We start from the raw sequence: 27,407 nt of genomic DNA, 5'->3' as shown, positions 1-27,407 counted from the left end.
AAAAAAAAAAAAAAAAAAAGACGCACGCTACCGGTCACGATGCCGGAATGCTGGAAACCGAAATTCAACCTTCAATTGCGTACAAAGTCACAATGCCGACGGGACGTCCCAGGCGCCCACCTGCCCCAAAACAAGCTTGCTCTCCCAACCTAAATAACCATCTTCAGTATATACTATTCCCTCTTCTTCCTCTATTCTTGTAAGCCTACTATCTTGTCGGGTTCGTTATCGACGGAGGCTAACGGCAGTGTCGGAATAAGCAGCGGAGATTGATGTGTTTAGTGCATGCGGGCTGACAAGAATTTACGGAAAACCCTCGCAGCATGCCATGGGTGGTGCCCCTAAATGCCGGGCTGCAGGGTCGATAGCAAAAGCACCGAGGTGCAACTCGTTGCTTATAAACACCCGCCCCCCACCACTTTGCTTACCCTCTAGTGATTCCAATGCTGGTGGTGCCCAAGAAGATCCGCAGAGCCTACGAACTTTACTACTACCACCTCCCGCACGAGCTGTGCACGCCCGCCGAGCAGAAGGTGATGGACTTCATCGTCGTGTGCATTTTGGCGTTGATGGTGTACTACTTCCGCCGCGTCCCCGTGTGGGTGATGGAGCAGCTTGCTGGGCTTGCCACCGTGCGGGTGGTGATGGAGCTGTTCAAGAAACCGGTGGTGCTGCTGGTGCTGCTGGTGGGTGTCTCGTACTCGCAACTATAAGCAGTCGCACACCCGGCTAGCGCACTAGTCATAACAAAAATATGGTTGCTCCTCGGAAAAAGACTGCCACGAAAAAAACTACGACGATAATTGCCCGCGGGCAATCAATACCCTATTTAATCTCCACCCGTCACAGGACGGCTTAATACGTATTTACGAATAATGATCGATGAACAAATCTGGATTAAACTGAGTAATTTATCCAAAAAGGTCCCATCGCTCGACTTTGAGCGAGCCCACGACCTGTTTAAAGAGAGCGTACACGGGGTCGATCACGACGCTATCGCCAGCTTGGGAGTTGGCCACGGGGACGTTCAACGTCACGAGGAAGTCGGTGGCCACGTTGGTGAGCCGGATCAACCCGATGAGGGTGACGATATACGGCGGCGCCCCGGCCTCGGTGGCGTCGCGGCGGCGGTTGGAGAACTCGATGAGCGAGAGCTTACACGCCACCTTTTGGCCATTGACGTCGATATCAGTAACGACGTCTTCCAAGTAGCGGTTGGTGGGGTTCTCGTCGGTGATGTCGGCGATGTGGTGGCCCATTATCGTGTCGTAGTCGTCGCCATCGACAAGCTCCAAAAGGTCAAAGATCAAGCTGCGGTCCCAGAGCACCAGCTCCGGGTGCGAGAACACAAACACCTCCTGGGTGTCGGGGACCTCGCGCACCTTCAGCGCGTCGACGGCGTCGTCGGGGAGGGCGACGGTGATGGCGCCGCCATAAAGAGGAGCCATTGTTGCAGGGTAATTGTTCAGTAGTAGTGCGGAGTGCTTCTCTCCGCGCACCTAATAAAGGTCTCGAAAGAGGCTCGTATTTTCAGCCGTGGACGCCATTGAGGATACTTGTCAAGTCTGTTAGAGAATCTAGTTTCACAATCCATTGATGCTGGAAAACTGAAATAGTCGAGATTGGTGTTGGTGTCGGATTGTGGGGCGGGGAGGCTCGTATTATTTGGCCACCGACATTCGCGTCGATACGAATAAAATGGGCTTATCAGAGAGACAGACGTGTCACCACAAAAACATGTCGCGACGCCGACACAAACGACACTCGTATGACAAATGGCTTGGACTGGGGTGAGACGATATTCGCATTGGATAGAGTAAACGTTGATGAATACGTGGTAGCCTCACTATTCTTAGCCGCCACGCTGTCGCCCTGTTTACACTTTGTGCGCTTAGATCACCGCAAGATCGGGATACCATTAAGTTCTAAATTAGGTCCTTAATCAAACGAAATTAAACCAGATAGTGATACAACCAAATACCACACCTGAAACTAACACTTAAACATGATTTACCTCAATCAGAATACTCCATTTTACCTGACAGTTTCAAATCACTACATCACCACCACCCTCCCTTTGGGTGCGGAAATTTTCGCGCGAGGGACGAACACGGCGGGCGATGAAGAACCAACGGAAGCGGCCGATCCTCGTCGGCCTCCTCGTGCTCGTGGTGCTCGGCGTGGTGCTACGGTTGACCACTTCAAAGGCGCTGAGCAAGCAGCTCCAAGAACTCTTCCAGCACGACGACAACTTGATCTCAAAGATGGTGAACCGCGAGCTGACGAAAAACCACGATGAGGTGTTGGCGAAGATCGATAAGCTTTTCAACAAGATCATGACCGAGCAGGACAAGCGGTTGACGCGGCTCGAGCGCCAGAACCAGCTTTTGTTGGACGAGGTGCGCTTGCTTAAGCTGCCGCCGGAAAAGGGCACGTTGCGGGAACGGTTGACGTACCTCTTCCCCTACGACCCGCTGGTGAAGTTCCCCGCCTACGTGTGGCAGCTGTGGAAGCACGGGTTGAACGACGACCGCTTCGACCAGCAGTACAAGGACGGCGAGGCCCAGTGGGCGTGGAAAAACCCCGGTTTCGTCCACGAGCTCTTTAACGACGACACCGCCCACACCATGATCAAGTACTTGTACCGCCAGGTGCCTGAAGTGGTGCAAACCTATGAAAAATTGCCTGAGGTCATTCTCAAGATGGACTTCTTCCGCTACCTCATTCTCTTCGCTAAGGGCGGGGTGTACGCCGACATCGACACCTACCCGCTCCAGCCGATCCCCAACTGGATCCCCGAGAACGTCCTGCCCGACGAGTTGGGGATGATCTTGCTGGTGGAGCTGGAGAACAACGCCGCCAACTGGAAGGAGGACTCGCACCGCCGGTTGCAGTTTGGCCAGTTTGTTCTCCAGGCGAAGCCCGGCCACCCGGTGCTCCGCGAGATCATCGCCCGCATCATCGAGCAAACCATCCGCAAGCTGAACAGCTTGCTGAGCGACGAGCGGTTGCGGTTACCCGGCCACGCCAACGACAAGCAGTTGGAGATCCTGAAGTGGACGGGGGCGGGGGTATGGACCGACGTCGTGTTCCACTACTTCAACGACTGGGTCCAGTCGCTGGTGTTCCAGCTGGTGAGCTGGAAGGACTTCCGCGGCCTCAAGAAGCCCAAGCTCGTCTCCGACGTGTTGGTGATGCCCATCAAGCTGTTTGCCCTGGACCACGCCATCCCCAAGGACGGCAAGATCGAGGACCCGCTCGCGTTTGTCAAGCACTACTCGGCCGAGATCTGGAAGAACGCGTAGACGTGTACGGATGTGTTAATAGAATAAATAAGGTTAGGGAGTTACGTAGTCAACCCTCTGTGGATAAGAGGGTTACTTGCTCTGTCGCTTGCCGACGCGCCCCTTCTTTACCCGGCGGTGGTGGGGGAGGTTAAGCAGCTTCGCCCGCGTGGCGATCGTGTCCAGCGGCGGCTGCGGGTTCACGGGCTTCGTCTCCGCCACTAGGGGGATGACGTCGGCGGCTCTAGTACCGATCGTCGACACCACGAGCTTGTCGAAGTCAACGACAACATCGTCTATGATATCGCTGATGTCGACATCACGAATGGCGGCGGTGACGTCGCGGCGCCACTTCGCCAGCGTGGGGCCGCGCCCGTACTGGATGGTAACATGGAAACAGAAATCGTCCGTAGTCACCCCGACATTGCCCTCAAACTGTTTAGCGGTCGCCTCAATCGTCTTTTGCAACTGGCAGAACACTGGTTGCTGGCTTAGTTCAAGGGCAATGAACGACGTTTGCGTGGTAGGCCGATAGAAGTACAGCGCTTGGGGGAGCACGGGGACGTTAACCGAGGGCTTGGCGAGGTTGTCGACGCCTAGCATCGCTGCGAGCTTAGCTGCCAGAGCTGCTCGTTCCGGGAGAATCCCTATAAGGCCAGGGTCGATGGCGACTTCGTCCATGAGCGCGTGGCGGAGACGGGCCTGGAATTGGGGTAAACGGTAGGGCGGGAACAGGATATTCTGGGTCAATGAGATGTGGTAGCCCCAGATCTGGTCCAGCTCGTGGGTGGGGCGCCATTGGAGGTGCTGGAGCTGGGGGAGCTGCGTGAATAGTCGGTGGCTGGCGCGTTTAAGTTTGGCGACGGTGGCGTGGCTCGGCGTCCACTGGAGCAAGCAGAACACCTGTTTGCGGTGGTTGATCATCTCCTCGTAGTTCTGCAGGAAAAGATGGAGGTCGGCGACGGCGTCGTCGGCGGCGGCGGCGGCGGAATGGTCGCTGTCGGAATCGCCCGAGGAGTACTCGTGGATGAGATCCATGCGCCCCGCAAAAGGTAGGCGTCACTAACTTTTAGGGCGAAATGTAGGAACTTTAGTTGACTAACTTGGATAAATAGATGATACCAGCAAATACACCTTCGGGAATTGTTTAATTTTTGGGTAACTAAATCTTTGATGTTTACGGATCATTCATTATTCGGAAGTGATCATGCGAATTAAGGAGGGTGAATAGTGAGAGACCAGACTCAGTTTAAATTCAAGCAAGACTAGGGATTAGAGAATTGAACCAAGTAGACGAAAGAGTAATTTTACCACTTCAAACACAAGCTTTTGGTTGATGGAATTAGATCAGTAATCAATGCCTCTCTACCTAGGCTCCATTGATTAGAATCAATCACCACTTTGATCCCACAACCAGGGCTTGGGAAATCATCAAATTAGTACTCACACCCATCACCTTCAGCTTACTTCTACAGATTCATCCACCATTGGTCAGTATTCTTCGACCCCTACAGTAACTACTTATCACCGTCGGCAACAGCCACCACCGCGCACATGCGTACCAGTGTCCTCTTCACGTTAGCGGCGGCGTTGGCCGCCGAAACCATCTGTGCCTCTGACCACGACTGCTACCCGAAGGTGTTCGTCCCCACCAACGACTGGCAGGAGATCCGCCCCGGCCAGGACATCCCCCCGGGGCTCCACGTCCGCCTCAACGTCGACACGTTGAAGCGCGAGGCCAAGCTCATGGCCGACGACGATTCCGGCGACGTCAACGCCGTCTACGTCAACCCGGACCACCAGGAACAGGTGGCAATCTACAAGCCCCAGCTCCACGAAAACATTGACTCGTGGCAGGCGGCGGTCGACGAGATCTTGGGCGGGGGCACCCGCCTCGAACCCGCACTCGACATCGTTGCTGACCTCTCCCACGACTTGGAGCACGGCGCCAAGCTTACCCACAACCCCGAGATCTTCCCTAGACTCCTCGTACTTGCCAAGGAACACCCCGACCTCCAGGACTCCATCTACCGCATCATGGCCTCGCTGTTGCGCAACAACCCCGACGCCGTCCAGCAGGCGCTTGATCTGCCTCATAACGACGCCACCGTGTCTGAATTGCTTCGCCAGCTTCCTTCGAGTGACGACACCCTCCAGAAACGCATTTTGGGCGTGGTGCTGCCCCTCACTACTCCCAGCCAGTTGATGGAGTACTACCCTTACTTAGGCCCCGAAGCCCGGCTGCGGTTATTTAACATTCTCGAGGACGACCTGGCGAAGCGGGACCAGGGCCAGGCCCCCGACGAACAGGTGCTGGTATACTTGCAGAAGCGGGTGCCGTTAGTGCCCAAGGACAAGTTCGACAACTACTTGGACGCCCTCATTGACTTGCACAAGAACAACGAGGACCTCAATGCCAACGACGAGTTCCTCACCTGGTTGGCGGACGAGGTGGAGAAGACGAAGGGGGCGAGCCCCGAGATGCACAAGCGCTTGCTTGATGCTCGCCACAACGTGTTTGGTAATCCGATGGCCATGCGCAAGGCCTTAGCTGATGAGTTATAGGTGTATACAAATTAAAGACACTCAGATATAGTTCGGTTGTATTGCGAGGCACTTTCGAATGACTCTGTATTTTCGTATGACTTTGAGTTTCGATTCTCAGCCTCAACAATATCCAATTTTATCGATTACAATTGAACAACAAAACATCTATTCGGAAAGGAAGTGCCAATTTAATCGAAGAGCGACTTCACTTTTGTTATGTAAATTATCTTAATATTGCTGGCTGTGTATTACCTGGTGATGAGTCAGCTGCAGCGGACGCGTCTCACTATATAACGCGTTCTCATAGTACGTCCTTCCCCACAACATGGCCCACAAGACATCGAGAAAGCGACCCCATTCGTCCGTTGCGCTGTGGTTTGAGGGCCAGCGGTTCCTGTCGATCCCTGAATCTTCTCTATTCCCGTTAGTGAAGGCGGAATCGTTCCAGCCAAAACGCTATTGCCGCATCGAAGTGGAAACACTAGCCGAGAGTCAATTGCCCTCTCCTGAGCCGGAACAAGAAAATCATGGGGAAGACTACTTTGATAGTGGGTTTGAGAAACTCCTCGACCAGTTCTTCGGCGGGCCCGTGCCTCAATGGACTCAGAAAGGTGGCGAATCTGTTACAGTTGATTCACGCTTACCGACGCCACCCGCCAGCGATCCAGCTCTGGAGGATGTTGAAGCTCACTCCGAGGAACGGTCCACGTCTAAAGCTAACTATACCACCGCGTTAGTCCTGTCAACGGCGTCGGCGGCGGCCAAATTATCACCGGAATCTGATGCAGCTCGTGAGGTTACTAGTAATATTAATCATGACCAAACCTCACTGAAGGGACCAGCGTCAGTTTCACTTCCTACACCTAACGCTACTACGATTAACGATGATACTGCCGAGGAGAGTCTACTGGAACAGACAAGTGATGACGATGATGAGACTACCAAAAATGATTCGGTGGTGATTGCTCTACCCAAACCAACGGAGATGTCTACGACTACAACCGATGATGAACCGGCTAACTCTCCACCACTCTTTAGCATTACGCCGCAAACACCCACTACCACCCCTACTGCCAATGATCCGTCATTGTTGGCAGAAGACTCTGAGGAAGAAGACGTCGACCCCGACGTATCGATCAAACGCCACCGAGAGACGGGTGTGCTCGTGTGTTGCGAGGGCCATGCCCCGATGGCGATACTTCATCATCGGATCAGCTACCATTTACTGACGTTTCACCCCCGGGCCACCTGCTCCGACGAGCGCCGAAAGAAGATCCGCAACCTCCTCAGAACCTGTCACCTAACCGAAGCTCCGACTGTCATTCAGACTAAGATCCCCGCTATCCCCATTGAAGAGAAGAAGTACTGCTATACCTGTCACACAGTGTCTCTGTCTCCGCAGTGTTACGACCACCCTAAGGAGACCGTGATGTGTCAGATGTTCCCCAGTAAAGACGCCGCGATCATTGGGCGTGTGCCCGAACTGCCGAGTAAGATTCAGCGTCATACTTCATTTATAAAGAAGTCGGCGCCAACTCAGAAGCCGGCACAAACTGAAAAGCCGGCGCTTACTAAAAAACCAGCGCCTACTGAGAAGCAAGCACAAACTCCGCGAACTAAAAAGCCGAAGCAAACTAAGAAGCCAGTGCAATCTGAATCGCCAGTGAAATCTGAGTTGCCAGTGCAAATTGACAAGCTGACAACAATCGAGAAGCCAGTGCAAACCCAGAAGCCGGTACAGACTCAAGGTGAGAAGTTGGCGCTGACTAAGGAGCCGGCACAACAGCTGAAGTGCAATGCGTGCCACGATGGTCACCGTCCAACGCATCTACGCAAAGAGTCGCCATACTATTCTGACTGGCTGACAGTGAGACCCAAGAAGAAGCGGAAGCCTGTTAGTACGCTCCAGTTAATGAAACTGTGGGGGATGATGTGAGCGCATATAATGGTTGGTGGCACGGCCGATACATCAATTGGGCATCCACAGCACGACTTTCCTTGAACGTCAGAGCCTGGTCGCTGCACTGTCTGCATACCTCTAATCCTGCCATACCTTAAAAGGGGATTGAGGACGGTTAACATAAAATTGTGTCCTTTTGAGTGTTGATTCACTGAAGTTCAAATGATACAAAATTACCGCTGAAACGGAGTAAATACAGGCTCAAGCTGAAAGCATGTCTGCTTGACCAATTCGAAACAAGTGAGGTTAAAGTTTAAGATTACGATTAACCTTTCGGTGACGGCATGGGTCACGGCAGTCCTGGTAAGCAGCGCCGGTATCCGTCACGGAAGCGAGGATATATAATGCTGGCGATGGTATTGGTATGACTAGCATGTCATCGGCTCCTGGGGCTTTTGTCTTCCTTCAAGGGACTACTCCCACTGACTACCTTGTCAAGCCATATTTTCTCACCAATGGTTTTGAAGGGCTTACCACAGATATCCTTAACTACATTGAGTTAAACGACGATATGTTCCACAGCTTCATCGATCGTGCCACCACCGCCATCAAGCTTGAAAACATCAGTCAAGAGTATAACGATGCCTTCGTCGATCCCCCCGCCGCCGTGACCGAGTTTGAAGACGCCTGCCATGCTTTAGGTGGCAGAGTCGTGCAAGAAATTCTGCGTAATTGTGCCACAATGAGTACTTTTGCAGAGGTTTACATTAAGAAATTGTTGTTGATCTTTAGTGAGATCCTTGAGATGAAAACCCGCGAATACGTGCACAATTGCTCTCTTCTCTTGGACCTATTGCCCCAGCGTGGCCAAACTGACGATGCGACCAAAGTGGCCGTGTTCCGGCGGTTTCACCGCTTGACGTGCCGGAGGCTCGTGTCGGAAGCGCTTGCCAAACTCGTGAAACAAGTCCAGAATGCCGCCAAGCACACGGCTGACCGGGCGAAACTGTTACCGGCGTTACCGTTTGACGTCCACGACTACGCCCAGCGGTACCGGGACGAGATTCGCCGGGGCACCGCGGTATGGTTCGGCACCATCTTCTCCAGTATTGCCAGTGAACAGCACAATTTCATGGCGCGCTACGATATGGCGCTTGATAGCATTTTCAACCGCATTAACCACCCTCAGGGTGTCTAACGAGTATGTACTAATTTGTACAATTAATGAGACAAAATTAATACAAGCCAAATATTTGAAGTTTTCACTTTGGTAATCGATGAGAATCCGTGTCCTATGTAATGATGGAGACTCAGCTCGGTAGGTAGTTATATATGTTCGTCCTAAGCAGGTCTCCAACATAGTGATATCAGACTCATATCGGGAGGGATTCTCTTTGCAAGGTACGATAAGCCGAGCTTAATAAAAGTGACTAAATTCCACGAATAGACATTCTACAGTATTGTTTTTGGGTTGATAATGTTTTTATGCTATATGCTATGCCACGTTTTTCTCCTCCAGCTCCTCGGGCCCGAACGGCGAGAACTCCAGACGGATGTCGTGTTTCCACAACGACAGCGACAACGTGCGCCCGTGGTTGTTGCCCCTGGCGTCGTCCAGCGCCCAGATGTTCAGGTTTGAGCCCACCAGCAGCAGCAAGTTGAGCGCCAGGTCGTTCCACAACGGCGGCACCGGCGTCAGCGACACCAGCGCCGGCGGCGAGAGCGCCGGGTTGGCGAGGTGCGGCAGCGCGTACCCGTAGAGCAACGAGTGGTAGTCGAGTTGCAGGTAGAGCGGGGCGCTGCCATTGGTGGCAATCGCCGGCTGGTACTGGAGACTGAGAAGGTCGGGGTCCAAATGGATCGGGTCCGCCGCCTCGGGCACCGGTTGGGCGAGCGGGGGCGAGAACATTGGGGTTGCCGCCGTCGCCACCGGCGCTACTGGCGCCATCGTCAGGCCCATCGACATCGCCGGCGCGAGGGGCATCATTGTTTGTGTAGCCGATACCAGGCGTCCGTGGGTGGCCATCGGCGCCATGTCGGCGCCGAAAGTGATCTCGGGCGCCAGCGGCGCCAGCGGCGGCGCCGGCAGTACGTTCTCAGGGGCATAGACCCACTCGTAGTGGTTGTGGAATGACGGCTGCGGCGCTGCCACTGACGGCTGCGCTGGCGGCGCCAGACGGTCGCTAGTGACGTCGGGCAGCTGAGGCCGAGTGTAACGTTTCTTGGGGAGCGCGTCGCCAAACTCGACGCTGGCGGAGTACTCCGACACCCGCTGCGGGGTGTAGGCCGGGTTGCGGGCGTGGCGTGCCATCTCCAACAGCTGGTGGATGGCGACGTACTTCTTGACTTCCTGGCGGTAGATGCGGCGCCACTTGTCCTCCTCGTGCGCTAGCTGCGCCCAGTGCAGCGCGAGGTCGTCGTCGGCGGCGGTGACGGCGCCCCAGTCGTTCTGCTCGACCAGCTTGCGGAGGTGGGCCGCCTGCTGCGTCGCCGCCCGCTTGTCGGCGTTCAATTGTTTAATGTGGGCGTCGGCGGCCTCGATCGCCTGTTTCGTCTTGTCGATGTCCTGCTGGAGCAGCTGGCGCTGGTCGTTGAGCTTGCGCTGCTCGTTGGCCTCGTGGCCCAAGAGCTGCGCCGTCAGCTTGCGCATCTTCTCGGCGCGGTCCTTGACGTCGCTCACTTTCTTCTCGTGAAGTCTCATCGTATTATGGATCTGGGTGAGCTGGAATTTGAGCTTGGACTTGGCAAACAGCAACTCGTTCTTGCGCTTCTCCAACAGCTTGATGTCCATGTCTTTTTTCATCTTGATGTCGTTCTCTTCTTCCACTTGCGCCTTGTACTTTTGGAGCGTCTGCTCGAGGTCGGCCATCTCCGCCGCCAGCTGTTTGTGCACTGCTTCAAGTTCGGCGGCGAGCTTAGTGAGCTCTCCCTGGGACTGGTCCAACTGGCGCTGGAGGGCGCCGGCCTCGGTGATCAGCTTGATGTGTTCCGTCTGCGACGGCGGCACCAGCGCCATCTCCAGCAGCGCCGCGAGCGGGAGCGCCTGCGACAGCGCCGCCAGCGCGATGGCGCGGTCGATGTGCGCCTCGTCGACCAGGGGCTCCACGTACACGGGGACCAGCTTCAGCCGGAACTGGGAGATCAGGTTCACCGCCACCACCTCGATGCACACCACCTGGTGGGCGGGGAGGTTGTTCAAGCGGCACTGGGTCTTGCCCGCGACTTTAGCGACCTCCTGGCCGTCGAGCATCACCACGTAGTAGAAGTCGCCCGGCGCCACCTCCCAGTGGAGGACGACGCCCGTGGGGCCGATGACGTCGATCACGACCACGGGGACGGGCGGGAGGTGGAGCCCGAGCTGGTGGGGGTCGAGGGGACCCCAGAGAAGCCGGACAAGCCGGTACGCCAACCACGTAACCGCGAGCGCCGTGGTCGCCCACTCGATCATCCCGCTGTTGCTTTAAAAAACTTCCTAGCGCGAAAAATCTGGAGGGCGCCTTTGACGTGAACCGACAGGTACCAGCGCGACAACCACCGAAAATAGCAACACCAGCGATAAATACAACAAATGATAATTGATAAGTATATTGTAAGTTTTATAATTATTTTAGTGGGACTAAAATTAAGTGGTTATAGCAAGTGGTTGAGGGGCACTGTCGCCGGGTAATGGTCGTCCCCCCCAGGAGTTTATGTGTAGGAAAAAAACGGTCGAGACTAAAGGCGTAGTAGCCCCACGAAACTCTACTACTAGTACTATGAGTTATGGGTTAGTGACATTTATGATTTGATTAGAGTCACGTGATACTTAGACAGACGCTTATAATCAACGAAAACCGAGAATATTGTATGGTGTTCTGTGTAACTCGCTAGACATCGTGTGACTTTGTTCGAACGAGGCTTAGCGATGTGCAGCTTCAGGGGAAACCTTGGCCAGGGAAAATAGCCTACTAATATGAAAGGAAAATGAAATAGACGTGTATAGATCAAACAAATGGACAGCCACTGAGGTATGGGGGCGTTCATAAACCGAGATTAGAGCTCATCTTGTGACCATTGATAAAATACTGATGAACATACTAGGAAGATGGGCCTATATACAGTGATGGATTGACCGTCTTCATTGTCCTAGAACACAAATATGAGAGTCATTGTCTATATACTAAATCGTAAGTTGTCGTGGTCTATGCAATCAGGGGCGGGGGTTGCCTCTTAGCCACCATAACCGCCTGAACTGCCATGGCCAAGTAGAACACGCCAATCACCACAAATGGTGCCAGCGCCAACCCATCACTGAGCCACCCGCCAACAAACGAAATCACGAGGATCCCCATATTGCCGCAAAACGTATAGAACCCCAGCAACGTCCCAATCACCTGGGCCTCCTGCGTTTCTTGGACAAAGTCCGAAGTCTGATTGCCGATCTTCGCCAACATACTCATCAGCGATATGATCACCCCAAGCTGGGCGCACCCCAAGAGCGATACCATGACAAACGCCGCCACCAGCTTCGGCAGCGACACGAGGGTGACAAACCCGAGCGAGCCGGCGATGCCAATACCACCGCATACTCCCATCACCGTCGCTGGAGGCAATTTATCAGTGATATAACCCCAAAACGGAGAACTGATCAAAGCCACCATCTGACTGACTCCGGTCAAAATCGCCAGGAATTTAAACCCCTGAGCACAATTGAACCGGTCCAACGGCTGGTCTACACGGCACTCGCCGTGGTCCAGGTACCACTTATAGACAAACAACGGGATAAACACCAGGTTGGCCACCAGGGCCAGCCGCAGCACAAACCCGCCGAGCAACGCCAATTGCGCTCGACGATCACCTTTAGAGGCAGTGTAGCCTCGCTTGACTCGTTGCCAGTACAGGAGTTCCGGGTGGCCTGGTTGCGGGTTCAGTTTAGGCCCAATGGCCGCGGTGATCACCAACGAGGCCAACGCCCAAACGGCAACTACCAGGTACGCCACCGCCACCGCTTTCAGCTCAGCGTAGTCGAACCAGTGGCTGAGACGCGTTGGTAGCGTGGTAAATGCCAGTACGGCGAAAATCGCCCCTAATCCCAGCGACATGCCGACAACGGCAGCAAACTTACCCAGATGACCGGTACCGGAAATCAGAGCAATATGGTTGAGAAACACCGTCAGCATCGTAAGTACCAGCGTGATACCGGCAGCAAATAATCCCCGAACGAGGTAGAGCACCACCCACGGGTGCGACCAGCGAGAGTACGCTAAAAGCGCCATGGCCACAAGCGCAAACCCCGCCACCTGAATAAGCCGTGGTTGGCGGCCTCCGTCGACAAGACTACCGACATAGGGAGCCACCGCCATCGCCACAACCTCGTCAAACGTCCCCAAACTGCCCACGGTTCGCCCCACAGTATCGGGGTCGATCCCCGCCACCAATTTGAGGTAGAACGGCTGGGTCAGCGTGAGGAACACAATGATGGCAATGCCAGCAAACAGCGTGAACACCACCGTGGATAATGGCTGGGAGACCGCCAGCACCAGCAGCGTCACCAGATCAAAGAGCATTCGGGGTACAATTTTATTGCTGCACTGATATGTATGGATAAGACGCACTATGAGACCGATCTCGGCTGGGGAAAAATTAGGAAATGGCACGCCGCGGACTCGAAGCATGCGATCTCATCTAAAAAAAGAAATATGAAAAAAAAAAAAAAACAACAGCGAATGACAGATTTGTACTGGGACGCATTAGGGATGTCGCAGGCACAGACACGTACGTCGACTCAGCGGCACATTTCCGGAAAAGCCCCTCTAAACGCCGGGACGGAGTCACTCAGGCGTGTCGCCCTGTTCCGTCGCCACCAAAACAGACGGCTGGGGCTGTAACGGCGTCCCACGTGACCCGTGAGCTCATCGCCGCTACGTCATACCGCTCACTTGCTTACAGGAAATCCACATTTGCTACGGGAGATCACCCCCCCTCTCTCCCCTGTTCCGTAGGGTTCTTTGCCAAGACGTCTCCTCGCCCGATCCAGCAATAAGGAGGCCATTTGAATCATATCCGAAAGCACTAGCCGCGCGTGATTTATGTGTGCGAGATTTGCACCGTGCTTCGGGTATTTCCCGGATGTCGACTGCGAACGACGAAGCCGCACCGAAGCTTGCGGTCCCCCACGCCGATCCATTTACAGGGCCAAGAAGGGACTAATGATATGTACAACAGTTGCTACCTGATAACGGGTGAAAATAATTACCCCACCCCTGTAACAACCCACCACGAGGGCTGAGCGTCACTAGATGTCTTATGCTTACCCGCCCAAGTCCGAGGCGGATATGCTCGCGGCTGGGCTGGGCTGGGTCCCCCCCACGTCAAACACCTCAGCCTCGCCATCCGTGTTGCCATATCCGCAATATTCCTGCAGATCGAGCCGCGCCATTTTATGCACGGTTGACGCAGGCTATAGCCATCCGGGAACAGATAGTATATATACGTGTTTGGCATGCTCTCAAACATATTGTTATCAGTCACATTAATTCTCCCCACATGGCCTTGACAAGACTGTCAACCCACAACTCGTCTTCGACGTTGGACGCCGCTGAATACCATCCGCAAGAACTCAATGCCTCCGACCTCAACACCGATGCCCGGTCGCTGGTGTCGCTCTCGCTGGCAGAGGACTTTGACGGCACTTCTGCCAAACTCAAGGTCACCCGTACCGAGACGGTGAAGTCGCTTGCTGAGCTCGGGGTGCTGCGAGATATCCCGGTGCCGGACATTAATGCCCCCCCGGTGACCGACCCCATTTTCCCGGAAGAATACACCCTCGAAACCGAAACTGGCTTGGTGCCAGTCCAAACCCTCCAGTCGATGGGGCGGGTCAAACTGAGGGTGACCCGGCGCCGGTCGCAGATCCTCGCTCAGGAAGCCGACCTGGATTTCGACCCGGCGAAGATCGCCCAATTGGAAAAGGAAGAAAGCGAGGAAATGAGCGCTAAGATCAACAAGCTTGAAGAGCTTGATCCTGAGATCCAGTTCGTCACTTTCACTCCTGGTGACCCTGAAAACCCTCACAACTGGAACTCCACCTTACGCTGGATATACACGATTATCCTCTCCATTCTCGTCATTTGTGCTGCTTACGGGTCGTCGCTGATTGCCCTGGGTTTGTTTTTGATCAATGAAAAATTCCACGTTTCTGAAGAAGTGTCGACGCTCGCCTGTTCGTTGATGGTGCTTGGTTTCGCGGTTGGCCCTTTGATCTGGGCTCCTTTATCTGAACAGATCGGCAGACGCCCCGTGTACATCATTTCGTTTGGTCTCTACGTCATCTTCAACATCCCCGTCGCCTTAGCGCCCAACATCGGGACCGTGCTCGTGTGTCGTTTCCTCTGTGGCGTGTTTTCGGCCCTGGCGCTTACCAACGTCGGTGCCTCGCTTGTCGATATCCACAACGAGACGCGGTCGTTGGCCATCGCCTTCTTCTCATTCGCTCCCTACTCGGGTCCCGTGTTTGGCGGTGTCGTCAACGGGTTCATCTCCGTCGACTCCGGCCGCTACGACTTGATGGTGTGGGTGAACATGGCCTTCGCCGGGGTGATGTGGATCATCGTGGCGTTGATCCCCGAGACCTACGCCCCCGTCATCCTTAAGAAGCGGGCCAAGCGTCTCCGTAAGGAAACCGGTAACCCCAAGATCATGACCGAACAAGAAGCCACTCCCTTGTCGGTGAAGGAACTTATCAATGACTGCTTGGTGCGCCCGTTGAAATTCGTCGTCACCGAACCCATTCTTGTCCTTGTTTGTGGTTTTGTCGCTTTGATTTACTCGTTGCTTTACGCCTTCTTCTTTGCTTACCCCGTCATTTTCGGCGAATTGTACGGTTTCAAAGATGACAAGGTCGGGCTCATGTACATCCCCATTCTTATCGGGGCCGGGTTAGCCTTGACCACCACCCCGATCTTGGAGAAGAAGTACGCCGCTCTCGTCAAACGCCGCAAGCCCGAACCCGAAGACCGGTTGGTCGGCGCCATGTTGGGGTCGCCTTTCCCCTGTATCTCGTTGTTCATCTTGGGGGCGACTCTGTACAAGCACATCATTTGGGTCGGACCGGCGTCGTCGGGGATCGCCTTCGGCTACGGGATGGTGTTGATTTACTACTCGTTGAACAATTACATCATCGACACTTACGCCAAGTACGCCGCCCTGGCGTTGGCGACCAAGGTGTTCTTGAGATCCGGCGGTGGTGCCGCCTTCCCCTTATTCACCACGCAAATGTACCACCGGTTGGGTTTGCAGTGGGCGTCGTGGTTGTTGGCGTTCATCTCCTTGGCCATGATCGCCATCCCCTTCAGCTTCTATAAGTTTGGCAAGCAGTTGAGAGCCAAGTGGTGTAAGGAAGACTACACCGTTGGCATTTAAATACCGGGATCACCCACTTAATAGATAATAATACATTCGATTGGAATTTGGTAGTACCCCCGGAGCAAACGGGTTTATTGTGCTAACGGGGCTGTTGGGTGTCTCATTTAACCGAGAAGCATTTTGTACCGATAGTCGAGGTCTTGGCATCACCACAACAGTTGTACTCTTGTTGACAAATGGCCAGTAAACCGAGGCATTCGGCGACCTAGCAAGCCACGAGCAAGCCGGAACATCCGATAGTAGTGTTTGCTCGCGATTGGCCGTCGACGTCCACGCACCCGCCGGCCAGGCGGAGGCGATTGTTGTATTGTTCCCTTTTTGTGTCAAATTAATCCGAAGATGTGTGGTGGTGGCATAAGTACCACCATCCAGACACCGCTGTGTTCGAGCGATGTGTTTGGGTATTTTAAGTGTCATTCTTGGTCCTATGAAACGACAAGGGTTTTTTTTCCTTAATTTGATTCACTCACTCAGATGACCATTGATCTCGCTCAAATGCTATCGAAGCACGTTAGCGCGTCGCACAAATTACTAACTAGACCCCTATGTACCGTACATATCCAGGAACCCTCAAGTACATACGAGATAACGTAACCACCTTCCCGTATTGACAAGTCAATACTCAGAGCCACAATTGCATCCCACGTGCAATAAAGGCTAGACCGTTGGAATTGTTGTATTGTGGAGTTGCAAATGGGATCTCATTTGTGGCTTTACGAACTCTAAAGGGTTTTAGCTTTCAACAACTACTTTCAACCTCCAGACACGTGAACGCAAACATTACATACAAGCGAGACATAAGCGCAACTCGTCGACCTACTCGTTGTCTAGTTTTCTATCACAGGCCGAATACGCTTCTCAGTAGTCCTCGGGGAAAGGCTGGGTGCTGCCCGGCGCAGTGCGATGCCATAACCCGCGGATAGTTCCTTTGCATCTAGCTATATGCGCGACGGCGTAATGGAAGCCATCAATCTACTCACCACAATATCGGCTGGGCCCCGTGTGGCCGCGAAGTAGAGAAATCATATAGTTTCTATATTTGTTCTTTCTAGTGGTGTCTTGGCTACATTCCCCAGTGTCGTTCGATGTCTGCATGTTAGTAATGTGTCCAGCGAAACTCGTACGAGTTTAGCCATGACTAATCCCCCTATTTAGCCTCGTCCAACCATGGTGGCAGTTGGTCCATAGCCCGCCACTGGCGTTGTCAGCCAAGCTCACGTGAAAATGGCGCGAACCGCGGGCTGCCAATTTTTTAGCATCGGGGCCTGCACCGCGAACTATCGTTAATTCCGTCATTTGTCGATAAAAAATAGAAGCCGGCCGGTGTCGGCCCAAGTTCGTTCACTTGTTTCCCGTTGAACGGCGGGTATCTCTTATCTTTTATCACATCAGTAAGACTGACGTAGCACTGGTGACGACACTTCTTGAGTAATCCTTATCGCGCTCGATAGATGTGAAATTCAATTGTCACTGGGCCGAGCGTGTACCGATTATCCCGAGTCTGCGGCTGTAAGTTACCACTGACGCATTTGTGTCTCATCACAATATCGTGATTGGGTCGTATTTACAATTTATCCTTGGAGTGTCGATGTACGCGTCGTGTGATGTTGGATATTAGCCTCAGGCCAACCTTTGCAAGTGTAGTAGATTGGTTGTAAACCACTGCCGTTTCCTTCCCTACGTTTTACGTCAACGGTGAATATCTCCGGCTTAGCAACTGCACGGTGGTAACGGTTGCTTGTTCATCGACTATACCACTAAGCCTTCATTCCAGCGTCATTAGTATTCTCATCGTCAAAACGCACCCGATTGTTCACTGCGTCAAAATAATATCCAGCTCCGTATCAGACATCTTATCTATTACTAAAGGGAAATCTTTTACGACTGTCCCCACACTTACACTGGTATACAAGTGGGATTAACCAAAGCATGCTATGTTCACAAGCCATAGACGAAACCTTTCCCCTGATCGAAAAATCAGAAACAAGAAAAAAAAAATATTTTGAACTTAGTTGAGGCTTTAAACCGTTTAGCCCTCGCTGCGTATTGCGCATATTTAAGCGATCGCAACGCAAAACCGCTTAATTCTAACGAGAGGTACTCGAAGGACAATAGAATACGATGGCTATTGTCAAACAACGTAATAGTCGGCCACGATATCGACTCATCCTGAAATTGGGACCTCCTTCGGGATTGAGAATTGCCACAATTATGAGTATAAATAGGCCAGGATAATTCAGTATATTTCATCATTAAAACATGAAGTTCACTACCCTTTTGACCATTGCCTTCGGGATCTCGCAAGTCTCTTGCCTTCCTATTGCCAACGCTGATGTTGTCGCCAGAGACCAACAACCTGGTTTGATTCAAGGTGTTGATGACTTGGTTCAAGGTTTGGAAAACGAAATTAACCATTTGTTGTCTATCAAGAACTCGAAGCGTGATGACCAACCCGACTTAATCCAAGGTGTCGACGACTTGGTCAAGGGCTTGGAAAACGAGATCAACCACTTGTTGTCCATCAGCTCCAAGCGCGATGACCAGCCTGGATTGATTCCTGGCGTCGATGCTTTGCTTCTTGGTTTGGAAAACGAGATCAACCATTTGTTGTCCATCAAAACCTCGAAGCGTGACGACCAGCCTGGCTTAATCCAAGGTGTCGACGCTTTGCTTGTCGGTTTGGAAAACGAGATCAACCATTTGTTGTCCATCAAAACTTCTAAGCGTGACGACCTGCCTGACTTGATTCAAGGCGTTGATGACTTGGTCAAGGGTTTGGAAAACGAGGTGAACCACTTGTTGTCTATCAGTTCGAAACGTGATGATCAACCTGATTTGATTCAAGGTGTTGATGACCTAGTTAAAGGCTTGGAAAACGAAATCAACCACTTATTATCCATCAGCTCGAAGCGCGACGACCAACCTGACTTAATCCAAGGCGTTGACGACTTGGTGAAAGGCTTAGAGAATGAAGTGAACCACTTGTTGTCTATCAGCTCGAAGCGTGACACCCAACCTGGTTTAATTCCTGGTGTCCAAGATATCCTTGCTGGTTTGGAAAACGCTATCAACCTGTTGTTGGGTGTCGCAACCAAGCGTGACGATCAACCTGACTTGATTCAAGGTGTCGACACCTTGGTCCAAGGCTTGGAAAATGAGATTAACCACTTATTGTCTATCAGCTCCAAGCGCGACGACCAACCCGGTTTGATTGAAGGTGTGGACGACTTGGTCAAGGGTTTGGAAAATGAAATCAACCACTTGTTGAGCATCAAGGCTTCGGCCTAATTAATCTTTCAGCAGCTTTGATAGTTGTATATCGTGTTTAGAAATTGATACCATAATATTCCAACGATCACTTGTGTCAGTATGCTTATGCAACTGATTTGTTTGCAATAATGACTGCCTTGAGGTGTTGAGAACGTTTTGATAGTTGGGGTTTCGCTTTTGTGTGCATGTTAAGTTTTTGTGCGCTGTCCCCTATAAGTTATCAATTTCCGCTACCGGAGTTGCGAAGTGACAAACTCCGAGCATGGGGACACGTGATTGCTACTCTCGAATTAATTCTACACACACACTGATTTGTGGCTACACTTATATTAAAGTCATAATCATTTCCTATCACATCATCATAGATCGCTTAATCGACTTCTTCCACCGAGGGGCCTTCGGAGGCACCACCAGCGGCACCACCGGGAGCACCGCCGGGCATGCCACCAGGCACACCACCGGCACCGGCGCCACCGTAGACCTTGGTCATGATGGGGTTGGCCACCAGTTCCAATTCCTTTTGGCGGTCGGCGTATTCTTCCTTGGTGGCGGCTTGGGCACCGTCCAACCACGAGATGGTTTCGTCAATGGCCTTTTCGAGGGTCTGCTTGTCGCCAGCGTCAATCTTGTCCTTCAATTCGCCGTCGTTGATGGTGTTCTTCAACGAGTAAGCGTAGGATTCAAGACCGTTCTTGGCACCGACTCTAGCGGCTTCGGCTTCGTCTTCTTCCTTGTACTTTTCGGCTTCAGCCACCATCCGTTCGATTTCCTCTGGCGAGAGTCTACCCTTGTCGTTGGTAATGGTAATCTTTTGAGTCTTACCGGTACCCTTTTCCAAGGCGGAGACGTTCAAGATCCCGTTAGCGTCCATGTCGAAGGTGACTTCAACTTGAGGCACACCTCTGGGGGCGGGGGGGATACCCGACAATTCGAACTTACCAAGCAAGTTGTTGTCCTTGGTCTTAGCTCTTTCACCTTCGAACACTTGGATCAACACACCGGGTTGGTTGTCAGCGTAAGTGGAGAAGGTTTCGGTCTTCTTGGTGGGGATGGTTGAGTTTCTGGGGATCAAAGTGGTCATGATACCACCAGCGGTTTCGATACCAAGCGACAAGGGGGCGACGTCCAACAACAACAAGTCTTGGGTCAGCGACGAGGTGTCACCGGTCAAGATGGCGGCTTGCACAGCGGCACCGTAGGCGACGGCTTCGTCGGGGTTGATCGACTTGTTGGGTTCCTTACCGTTGAAGAAGTCAGTGACCAACTTTTGGATCTTGGGGATTCTGGTGGAACCACCGACAAGGACAATTTCGTTGACTTGCGACTTGTCGATCTTCGAGTCCTTCAACACCTTTTCCACGGGTTCCATGGTGGCTCTGAACAAGTCACCACACAATTCTTCGAATCTGGCTCTGGTGATCGAAGTGTAGAAGTCGATACCTTCGTACAACGAGTCGATTTCGATCGAGGTCTGGGCCGACAGCGACAAGGTTCTCTTGGCCCGTTCACAGGCGGTTCTCAATCTTCTCAACGCTCTCTGGTTGGTGGAGATGTCCTTGCCGTTCTTGCGCTTGAACTCTTGGATGAAGTGGTTGACCAAACGGTTGTCGAAATCTTCACCACCCAAGTGGGTGTCACCGGCGGTGGCCTTGACTTCGAAGATCCCGTCTTCGATAGCCAACAACGAAACATCGAAAGTACCACCACCAAGGTCAAAGATCAACACGTTCTGTTCACCCTTGGTGTTGCCCTTCTTGTCCAAACCGTAGGCAATGGCAGCAGCAGTGGGTTCGTTAATGATTCTCAACACGTTAAGACCAGCAATCAAACCAGCGTCCTTGGTGGCTTGTCTTTGCGAGTCGTTAAAGTAAGCGGGGACAGTGACGACGGCGTCAGACACCTTACCGCCAATGAAGGCTTCAGCGGTCTCCTTCATCTTGCCCAACACCATCGACGAGATTTCTTCAGGGGAGAACACCTTGGTTTCGCCCTTGTACTCAACCTGAATGGCGGGCTTGCCGGCCTTGTTGATGACCTTGAAGGGGAAGTGCTTAGCGTCGTTTTGCACTTCGGGGTCGTCAAACTTACGCCCAATCAACCGCTTGGCGTCGAACACGGTGTTGGCCGGGTTCATGGCGGCCTGGTTCTTGGCGGCATCACCGATCAATCTTTCGGTGTCGGTGAAGGCGACGAACGACGGGGTGGTTCTGTTACCTTGGTCGTTGGCAATGATGTCACATCTGTCGTTGGCAAAACGGGCGACACACGAGTAGGTGGTCCCCAAATCGATACCGACGGCTTTGCTCATAGTGAAGAATTAGTGGGTGGGGAGATATATTCAGGGGCAAGGGTGTTTATATAGTTGCTCTCGACACAAGCCGACACCTCCCGAAGTTGCCGTATTTGGGCGGGGGGAATCCGATGGAAGCCGGCAGAAGCTGTGCGGAAGTGTCGGGATCGCAAGCCAGGTAAGGCGCGGAGGCCACGGGCCCCCGGCGGTAGACGACAGCCTTATTTGTGGCAAGTAGTGTCTAGGTGGTATAGGCGGTCAATTGACCCGTTTTGCTGTGTTTTTAAAGCAACAATTGGTGGTGGAGACGGGGTCCTAGCTTAAAATCTTCGCCACCGCAATACGACGCAATTTTACCCCCGTACACACAGTATGGGCCCACGCCCAGCCACCGCCGGTTGCTAGGCAGCAAGTGACGCGATTTTTCACTGGTGCCGATTCGTGGAGATGGCTTAAGTAGATCAATCTTGCCCATTTGGGGTGGGGTGGCGGTGGTGGCGAAGGTCCGGACCCCTCTCCCCGATGACGCGAGTGTCGGAATCGTCGGAAGTGTCGGTACGAGTCGTCTGCGACGCGGACTCTCGACGTCAATATATGCGTGGAAGGCCACCAAATGCCTACAGATATGTACTTGTGGGATGATCTGAGAGTCAATGGCAAGATTAATCGTCTCCTGAGGGATTTAGTCGAGGATCGGTGGACCCCGGCTTTCGCTGGCGGAGTGTGATCGTGGCGAGAGATAGGGGATGGAGACCGATGGAATGTCGATGACGTCATCGGTCTAGAGTTGCGCAGTTGTCCAAGGGGCGGAGTGCTCCGGCTAGTGCGGGAAATGGTGGGGAAGACACCAGCTAAAGACTAACGGTGTCGTCAGTACTGACTAGAATTGTGTAACCCTGACATTGATAAAGAAGAATTTTCGAAGTTTTAGTGGGGTAGCCACAAGTGAAAAATCTGAAAAATTTCGGCTTAATTACTTACAGATGGGCCCGATTCATAGCAAACGATGTCACGTGAGTGAGTTCGCATCGAAGGTTATGGAAGCTTCCATTGACGACGAAGTAGTAATGTATTACGTCATGATCTGTAACTCCACATGAGGTAGGTAGGATCAACGGGTAGTGCTAGCGAGGTCGTGTCAATGAAGAATTACGAAGATTTGAATGCCTCGATACCAACGACGTAATGAAGAACTGTTGAAGTTGAATGGATTCGAGGCGATCTTAGAGTTTATGAACGTAACGAGTTTTGACAAAACGGCTCTACGGGGTTTGAACCCGTACGGGCCCAACAGGGACATCAACTCAAGCAGAAAGTCTTACGACAGCGATCAAAGAACACATGTCAAAATAAACCATTGATGTTAGGCACTTCGATCGGTTTTGGTACCACAACTGGTAGATTATCAGGTGTGGTGTGGGAGTTATGCTGAAAATTCGAAATTATAGCGAATGCACACACGAAGTTTACCTGGAATGTGCAGTGAAATTTATCGAAGAACAGAGCACGTGGAATGAAGGCACTCTACAGTGACCCTCTTTATTTGTATTCCGAAGATTTAACACTCAATTGCATGGCTTTGTTTCGCCATATGAGAGCACACAAAGGACAATCAGATGTAGAGTATTGTTCATACGGTGGATGCGATAAATTAATGTGTGTTGTGTAATTCATATCAATGGAGCTGGATTTCATTCTTCATGAAATTGAGCGTTGAATGATATCATGGTGCGGATGCTGGTGGCGAGCCGTTTTCAAAACAATGCCCCGTAGTCAGTGTATATTGAGCAAATTGAGTCGCCATAGATGACTCAGACTGATGTTAGAGTGCTGTTTCCATTCCTTTGAAAGGCTTGGATGGCCGTCAACTTCATTCGCTGACAAGTAGTCTAAGACTGATTCAAATAAAACATGAGGTTACATTTTCCTTGAAGGCTTCCATGTTTTGAATGGAGGTCGTGTGCTGAGGGGGTGGTTGCCATTGCAACTGAACGTTCCGGGTGTTTACCATTTGCCTTTGGGCGTCCTCGTATTAGTCAGTGTGTACTAACCTTCCCAATGGAGTTGAGCGCCTAGGAGCGATTATTCTCTCGGAGAATTGAAGGCGGAAACACGTACGCAAGCACACGGACAAATGCAACCACTGCTGATGTTGCTTGCATAAACTTTAACATTGTAAGCTGTCGTTCATTACCATACTGTTGAAGGACACTTCAACGTGTAAACAGGCCTGAGCTGTCAGTAACGATGTTGACAAGAAAACACGCTCTGAGAATTTTATATTGTGATTGTCGTAGATCGCTAGGCAAAACTATAATTGGTGGTGGTTGCCGGGTGCTACTGGTTGCAACATTTTGAGTCCATTTGAAAGTGACGCAATAATATGTCGGCATTTCACAATTACAATGCAATCATGTGACCTGTAATCGAGCTATTTTCGTGTACCAATACGGCACGGTCCAGCGGATTTCACTGTGGATGACACTATCCACCCACCGCGAGCTATTGTAACGCCGGCAATTGCTTTTTGTGCATTATTCACGCTAGCATCGTCAAGCTCTGTGCGGTGGTTGGCGTCGGCGCACTCGGTGGCTGGTGGCGAAGCTTATGCCCCAGCTTTCTCACGGTGACGCTTATCGGCAATACTAGGAGTGGGAGCAGGAGCCCCGGAGCTTCCGTGCAGTAGATTTATCTGATCGCCGACACCAGCGGCTAATGAATCTAGCGGAAGATGAACGAGATAAGAATTCCACTTCGACTCGTTTTCTTTTTTTTATTAGGGTGTTTCTCGTTTGCCAAATGGTTAAAAATAGATATCCCACGGGGCCCGTGGCACAATGTTGGCGGTGGGGAGACATGTGGTGTCTAGTAGCCTCAGTCTTGGCGGTAGGGGGGATTTTTACCGCAGCTTGCTGCCCTTCCCCTCGATACCCCAATGGGGTATGTAACGCTGCTTACAGTAAACCTTGAAGGTTAGAGCCACAAAAATGCCAGGAAAAATATTTTCCCACTAGTGCTACACTGGTAAATTCAAAGAATCGAACAATCATTATTAGCTTGGGACATCAAGCCCGTATATGGTAAATATCTAGATTTACAACAACATACCGACGATGGCGGCAATGGCGGCACCACCGTAGATCGAGCCCTTGACGGCCCCGTTACCTTCAGTAACTTGAGGAGGAGCTCTCGATTCACCTTCCAACGATTGGTTGGGTTTGGGTTGTTGTTCACCTTGGCCTTGTTGAGGAGCTTCGGTAGGCTTTTGTTCACCAGCTTCGGTCTTTTGGGGACCTTGTTGTTGGCCGGCTTCGGTTTGTTGAGGACCGTGTTGTTGGCCTTCTTCAGTCTTTTGGGGACCTTGTTCTTGGGCACCTTCAGTGGGCTTGGGGCCGGGGGGACCGACGGTGACGGTTTCTTCGCCAACGTGTTGTTCCTGGTAGTCGGTGGGGACAACACAAGGACCGTAGACGGTGATGGTACCGGGTTCACACACGGTTTCGGTGGGGTGGCACACCTTGTCACACTTGGTGATGGTGACGGTGGTGGTTTCGGGGCAGTAGAACACAATGTCGGTGACGGTCTTGTCCTTGATGATGGTTTGAGTCGCGTTCTTGTGGCCTTCAAAGAAGGATTGTTCCGACGAGTTGAGGTAGGAGAGATCGTTGGTGTACGAGGTGCTTTCAGCCGAGGCCGAGTCCGAGGAGATGTACGTGATCAAGTCGCCGGTCGAGGTGGAGCCTTCAGACGAAGCCGATTCTTCGGAGGAGGCAGAGGCCGATACACTAGCCGAGGGCGAAACTTCAGCCGAGGCCGATTCCGACGACGATTCCGAGGCCGATTCGGGAGCAACAGAGCCCGATTCTTCAGCCGAGGGCGAAGCTTCGGCGGAAGGAGAAGATTCAGCAGAAGGCGAGGCTTCAGCGGAGGCCAGGGGAGAGGCTTCGGCCGAGGGCGAAGCTTCAGCCGAAGGGGAGGCTTCAGCAGAGGCCGAAGGAGAAGCTTCAGCCGAGGGAGAAGCTTCAGCCGAGGGCGAGGCTTCGGCAGAAGCCGAAGGAGAGGCCTCAGCAGAAGGAGAGGCTTCAGCCGAAGGAGAGGCTTCAGCCGAAGGGGAGGCCTCAGCCGAAGGAGAGGCTTCAGCCGAAGGGGAGGCCTCAGCCGAAGGCGAAGCTTCAGCGGGGGCAGAAGTTTCAGCGGGGGCGGCCGAGTCCGACGAAACGGCGTCCGAGGAGGCGGCGGCGGTGAAAGCGGCCAAAGCGATCGACAAGAGAACCTTTCTTTGCATAGTAAAACGAGGACAGGTGGGGAAAGAAAAGCTGGGTCGGGGCAGCGGGAGAATTTATAGCTTTCTGGCGGTCAAGGCGGCACACAATATCTCACCCCAAAGGGGCCGGGCATATTCACTATGACGTTCTGAGCCCGAATCGTACTTCAGCTGGTACCCTAAATAGCAGGGGTTCATAATTGTTTGGTTGCTATAATTAACTTTGAGGAAACCGGAAGGCTGGTAAATTGCAAAAGTATCGCCTAATACCTGAAGAAGGACAGTGAAAAGTTGCTCAGCATTGCTACCATATTGCCACTAGTGGCATCCGGAGTCCCCGAGTCCTTGGTGGCGTCAGCGACGGCGGGGCCCCGGTGCCTGGTGTCGGCGTCATAAGTGGATGCTACCCCACGCAAACACTTAGCCTCGCAGATAATTATTTGTGCATCTCTGAAAAATACGCCCTGCATGGACACAATCCCAAAAGAAAAAGGAGGTGTGAGGCGATTTTGTTTTTTTTTGGTGCACCGATGTTTGCTCAGAGCGAAAAACCAAGTTACTCCGAGCGCTCATGAGTCAGGCCGGGACGAAGGCGTTGACGATAGTCGCGGTGCTGGTGCTCGCGTGGTACCTGGGGATGAAGTTCTGGAAGCCCATCATCATGTAAGTGTCGTCGTTTCACCGGGGTGTTGCCCTCCGTGTTTTGTGTCTCTGCTACTAACTGTGCCTCTAGCGAAAAGCTTCGCGAAGAAGGGCGGCTCCGTGACGATGTCAACACCGAGTACGACGCCCCGCCCACCAGCTGGAACGACTTAAAGGGGAAGGTGTCCGAGCTGATACACGGCGACGACGCCCCCAAACCCCGCTCATAACTCGCTGGGGAGGTAGTCTACTGTGTATAGCTTGTTTTCAATAAACACGACGCTGACCAAAGCAACCAGCGTGGTGTGCTGGGTGGGGCCATTCCTTTGCCATCCGAATTATGAGCACTTGCCGCACAAACACCACCACCGGCCAAAGGGCCCCTCCTCCCCTCATCCGCTGAGGTTGTTGAGGCTGAGCCCTGCTAGCGTGGCGGCTAAGTTAAACTTTTGGGTCGTACGTTTGTGGTGATTTCTTCAATGGTATTATTGCCTGTGATAGTAGAATCTTTTCGCTTGATCGACTAGTGGGCTAAGCCCCACTCGCTAGCATTGGCAGCGGGTTGGTAATCGCCAATAATGGTGTGGGGCCATCTGATTACCGGTAGCGAGCCCTGAGGCGTATATTGCTGCGTTCTGCCGTGCGCTCCTTTGTGGATCGTCCGGGTGAGGCGACGAGGGTGGCCCGGGAAGCAACCCATGCGCCCCCCTACCAGGGAAGCCTCAGGCCCTGCACGGGGTTAGCGTGAGAGCATTTTCCGAGCCCTCCTTCGAAGGGTTTACTCACTAATTACCCTCGCCCGATCGA

The 27,407-nt window shown here is 52.6% G+C and overlaps 11 protein-coding genes across 11 annotated transcripts; 5 read left to right on the top strand and 6 right to left on the bottom strand. All coding sequences in view use genetic code 12, as the record gives it.

The window, feature by feature from the left end:
• Positions 1-911: 911 nt before the first annotated feature.
• Positions 912-1,448, bottom strand: DIURU_002712 (Ran GTPase-binding protein; the record flags this gene model as incomplete). Its single annotated transcript, XM_034155394.1, has 1 exon — positions 912-1,448. The coding sequence occupies one exon, from the start codon at positions 1,446-1,448 to the stop codon at positions 912-914; it is 537 nt and encodes a 178-aa protein (XP_034012564.1).
• A 672-nt stretch (positions 1,449-2,120) lies between these two features.
• HOC1 (alpha-1,6-mannosyltransferase) lies at positions 2,121-3,305 on the top strand (the record flags this gene model as incomplete). The annotated part of the gene is made up of 1 exon (XM_034155393.1): positions 2,121-3,305. One exon carries the CDS (start codon positions 2,121-2,123, stop codon positions 3,303-3,305), a length of 1,185 nt encoding a protein of 394 aa, XP_034012563.1.
• Positions 3,306-3,377: 72 nt separating this feature from the next.
• Positions 3,378-4,322, bottom strand: DIURU_002710 (uncharacterized protein; the record flags this gene model as incomplete). The annotated part of the gene is made up of 1 exon (XM_034155392.1): positions 3,378-4,322. One exon carries the CDS (start codon positions 4,320-4,322, stop codon positions 3,378-3,380), a length of 945 nt encoding a protein of 314 aa, XP_034012562.1.
• A 516-nt stretch (positions 4,323-4,838) lies between these two features.
• DIURU_002709 (uncharacterized protein) lies at positions 4,839-5,849 on the top strand (the record flags this gene model as incomplete). The annotated part of the gene is made up of 1 exon (XM_034155390.1): positions 4,839-5,849. The coding sequence occupies one exon, from the start codon at positions 4,839-4,841 to the stop codon at positions 5,847-5,849; it is 1,011 nt and encodes a 336-aa protein (XP_034012561.1).
• A 307-nt stretch (positions 5,850-6,156) lies between these two features.
• On the top strand, positions 6,157-8,929 carry DIURU_002708 (uncharacterized protein; the record flags this gene model as incomplete). Its single annotated transcript, XM_034155389.1, has 2 exons — positions 6,157-7,729; positions 8,202-8,929. The coding sequence occupies 2 exons, from the start codon at positions 6,157-6,159 to the stop codon at positions 8,927-8,929; spliced, it is 2,301 nt and encodes a 766-aa protein (XP_034012560.1).
• A 297-nt stretch (positions 8,930-9,226) lies between these two features.
• On the bottom strand, positions 9,227-11,179 carry DIURU_002707 (uncharacterized protein; the record flags this gene model as incomplete). The annotated part of the gene is made up of 1 exon (XM_034155388.1): positions 9,227-11,179. The coding sequence occupies one exon, from the start codon at positions 11,177-11,179 to the stop codon at positions 9,227-9,229; it is 1,953 nt and encodes a 650-aa protein (XP_034012559.1).
• A 733-nt stretch (positions 11,180-11,912) lies between these two features.
• On the bottom strand, positions 11,913-13,277 carry DIURU_002706 (uncharacterized protein; the record flags this gene model as incomplete). The annotated part of the gene is made up of 1 exon (XM_034155387.1): positions 11,913-13,277. One exon carries the CDS (start codon positions 13,275-13,277, stop codon positions 11,913-11,915), a length of 1,365 nt encoding a protein of 454 aa, XP_034012558.1.
• A 979-nt stretch (positions 13,278-14,256) lies between these two features.
• TPO3 (spermine transporter) lies at positions 14,257-16,131 on the top strand (the record flags this gene model as incomplete). The annotated part of the gene is made up of 1 exon (XM_034155386.1): positions 14,257-16,131. One exon carries the CDS (start codon positions 14,257-14,259, stop codon positions 16,129-16,131), a length of 1,875 nt encoding a protein of 624 aa, XP_034012557.1.
• A 2,262-nt stretch (positions 16,132-18,393) lies between these two features.
• DIURU_002704 (uncharacterized protein) lies at positions 18,394-19,422 on the top strand (the record flags this gene model as incomplete). Its single annotated transcript, XM_034155385.1, has 1 exon — positions 18,394-19,422. One exon carries the CDS (start codon positions 18,394-18,396, stop codon positions 19,420-19,422), a length of 1,029 nt encoding a protein of 342 aa, XP_034012556.1.
• A 352-nt stretch (positions 19,423-19,774) lies between these two features.
• On the bottom strand, positions 19,775-21,712 carry DIURU_002703 (uncharacterized protein; the record flags this gene model as incomplete). Its single annotated transcript, XM_034155384.1, has 1 exon — positions 19,775-21,712. One exon carries the CDS (start codon positions 21,710-21,712, stop codon positions 19,775-19,777), a length of 1,938 nt encoding a protein of 645 aa, XP_034012555.1.
• A 3,076-nt stretch (positions 21,713-24,788) lies between these two features.
• Positions 24,789-25,979, bottom strand: DIURU_002702 (uncharacterized protein; the record flags this gene model as incomplete). Its single annotated transcript, XM_034155383.1, has 1 exon — positions 24,789-25,979. The coding sequence occupies one exon, from the start codon at positions 25,977-25,979 to the stop codon at positions 24,789-24,791; it is 1,191 nt and encodes a 396-aa protein (XP_034012554.1).
• Between the last annotated feature and the right edge of the window lie 1,428 nt (positions 25,980-27,407).

The sequence above is a fragment of the Diutina rugosa genome, assembly GCF_008704595.1.
Source record: "Diutina rugosa strain CBS 613 chromosome Unknown scaffold12_size278768, whole genome shotgun sequence".
Classification (NCBI taxonomy): Eukaryota; Fungi; Ascomycota; class Pichiomycetes; order Serinales; family Debaryomycetaceae; genus Diutina; species Diutina rugosa.
Note: the sequence above shows the minus strand (reverse complement) of the source record. Positions and strands in the feature narration are given on the sequence as shown.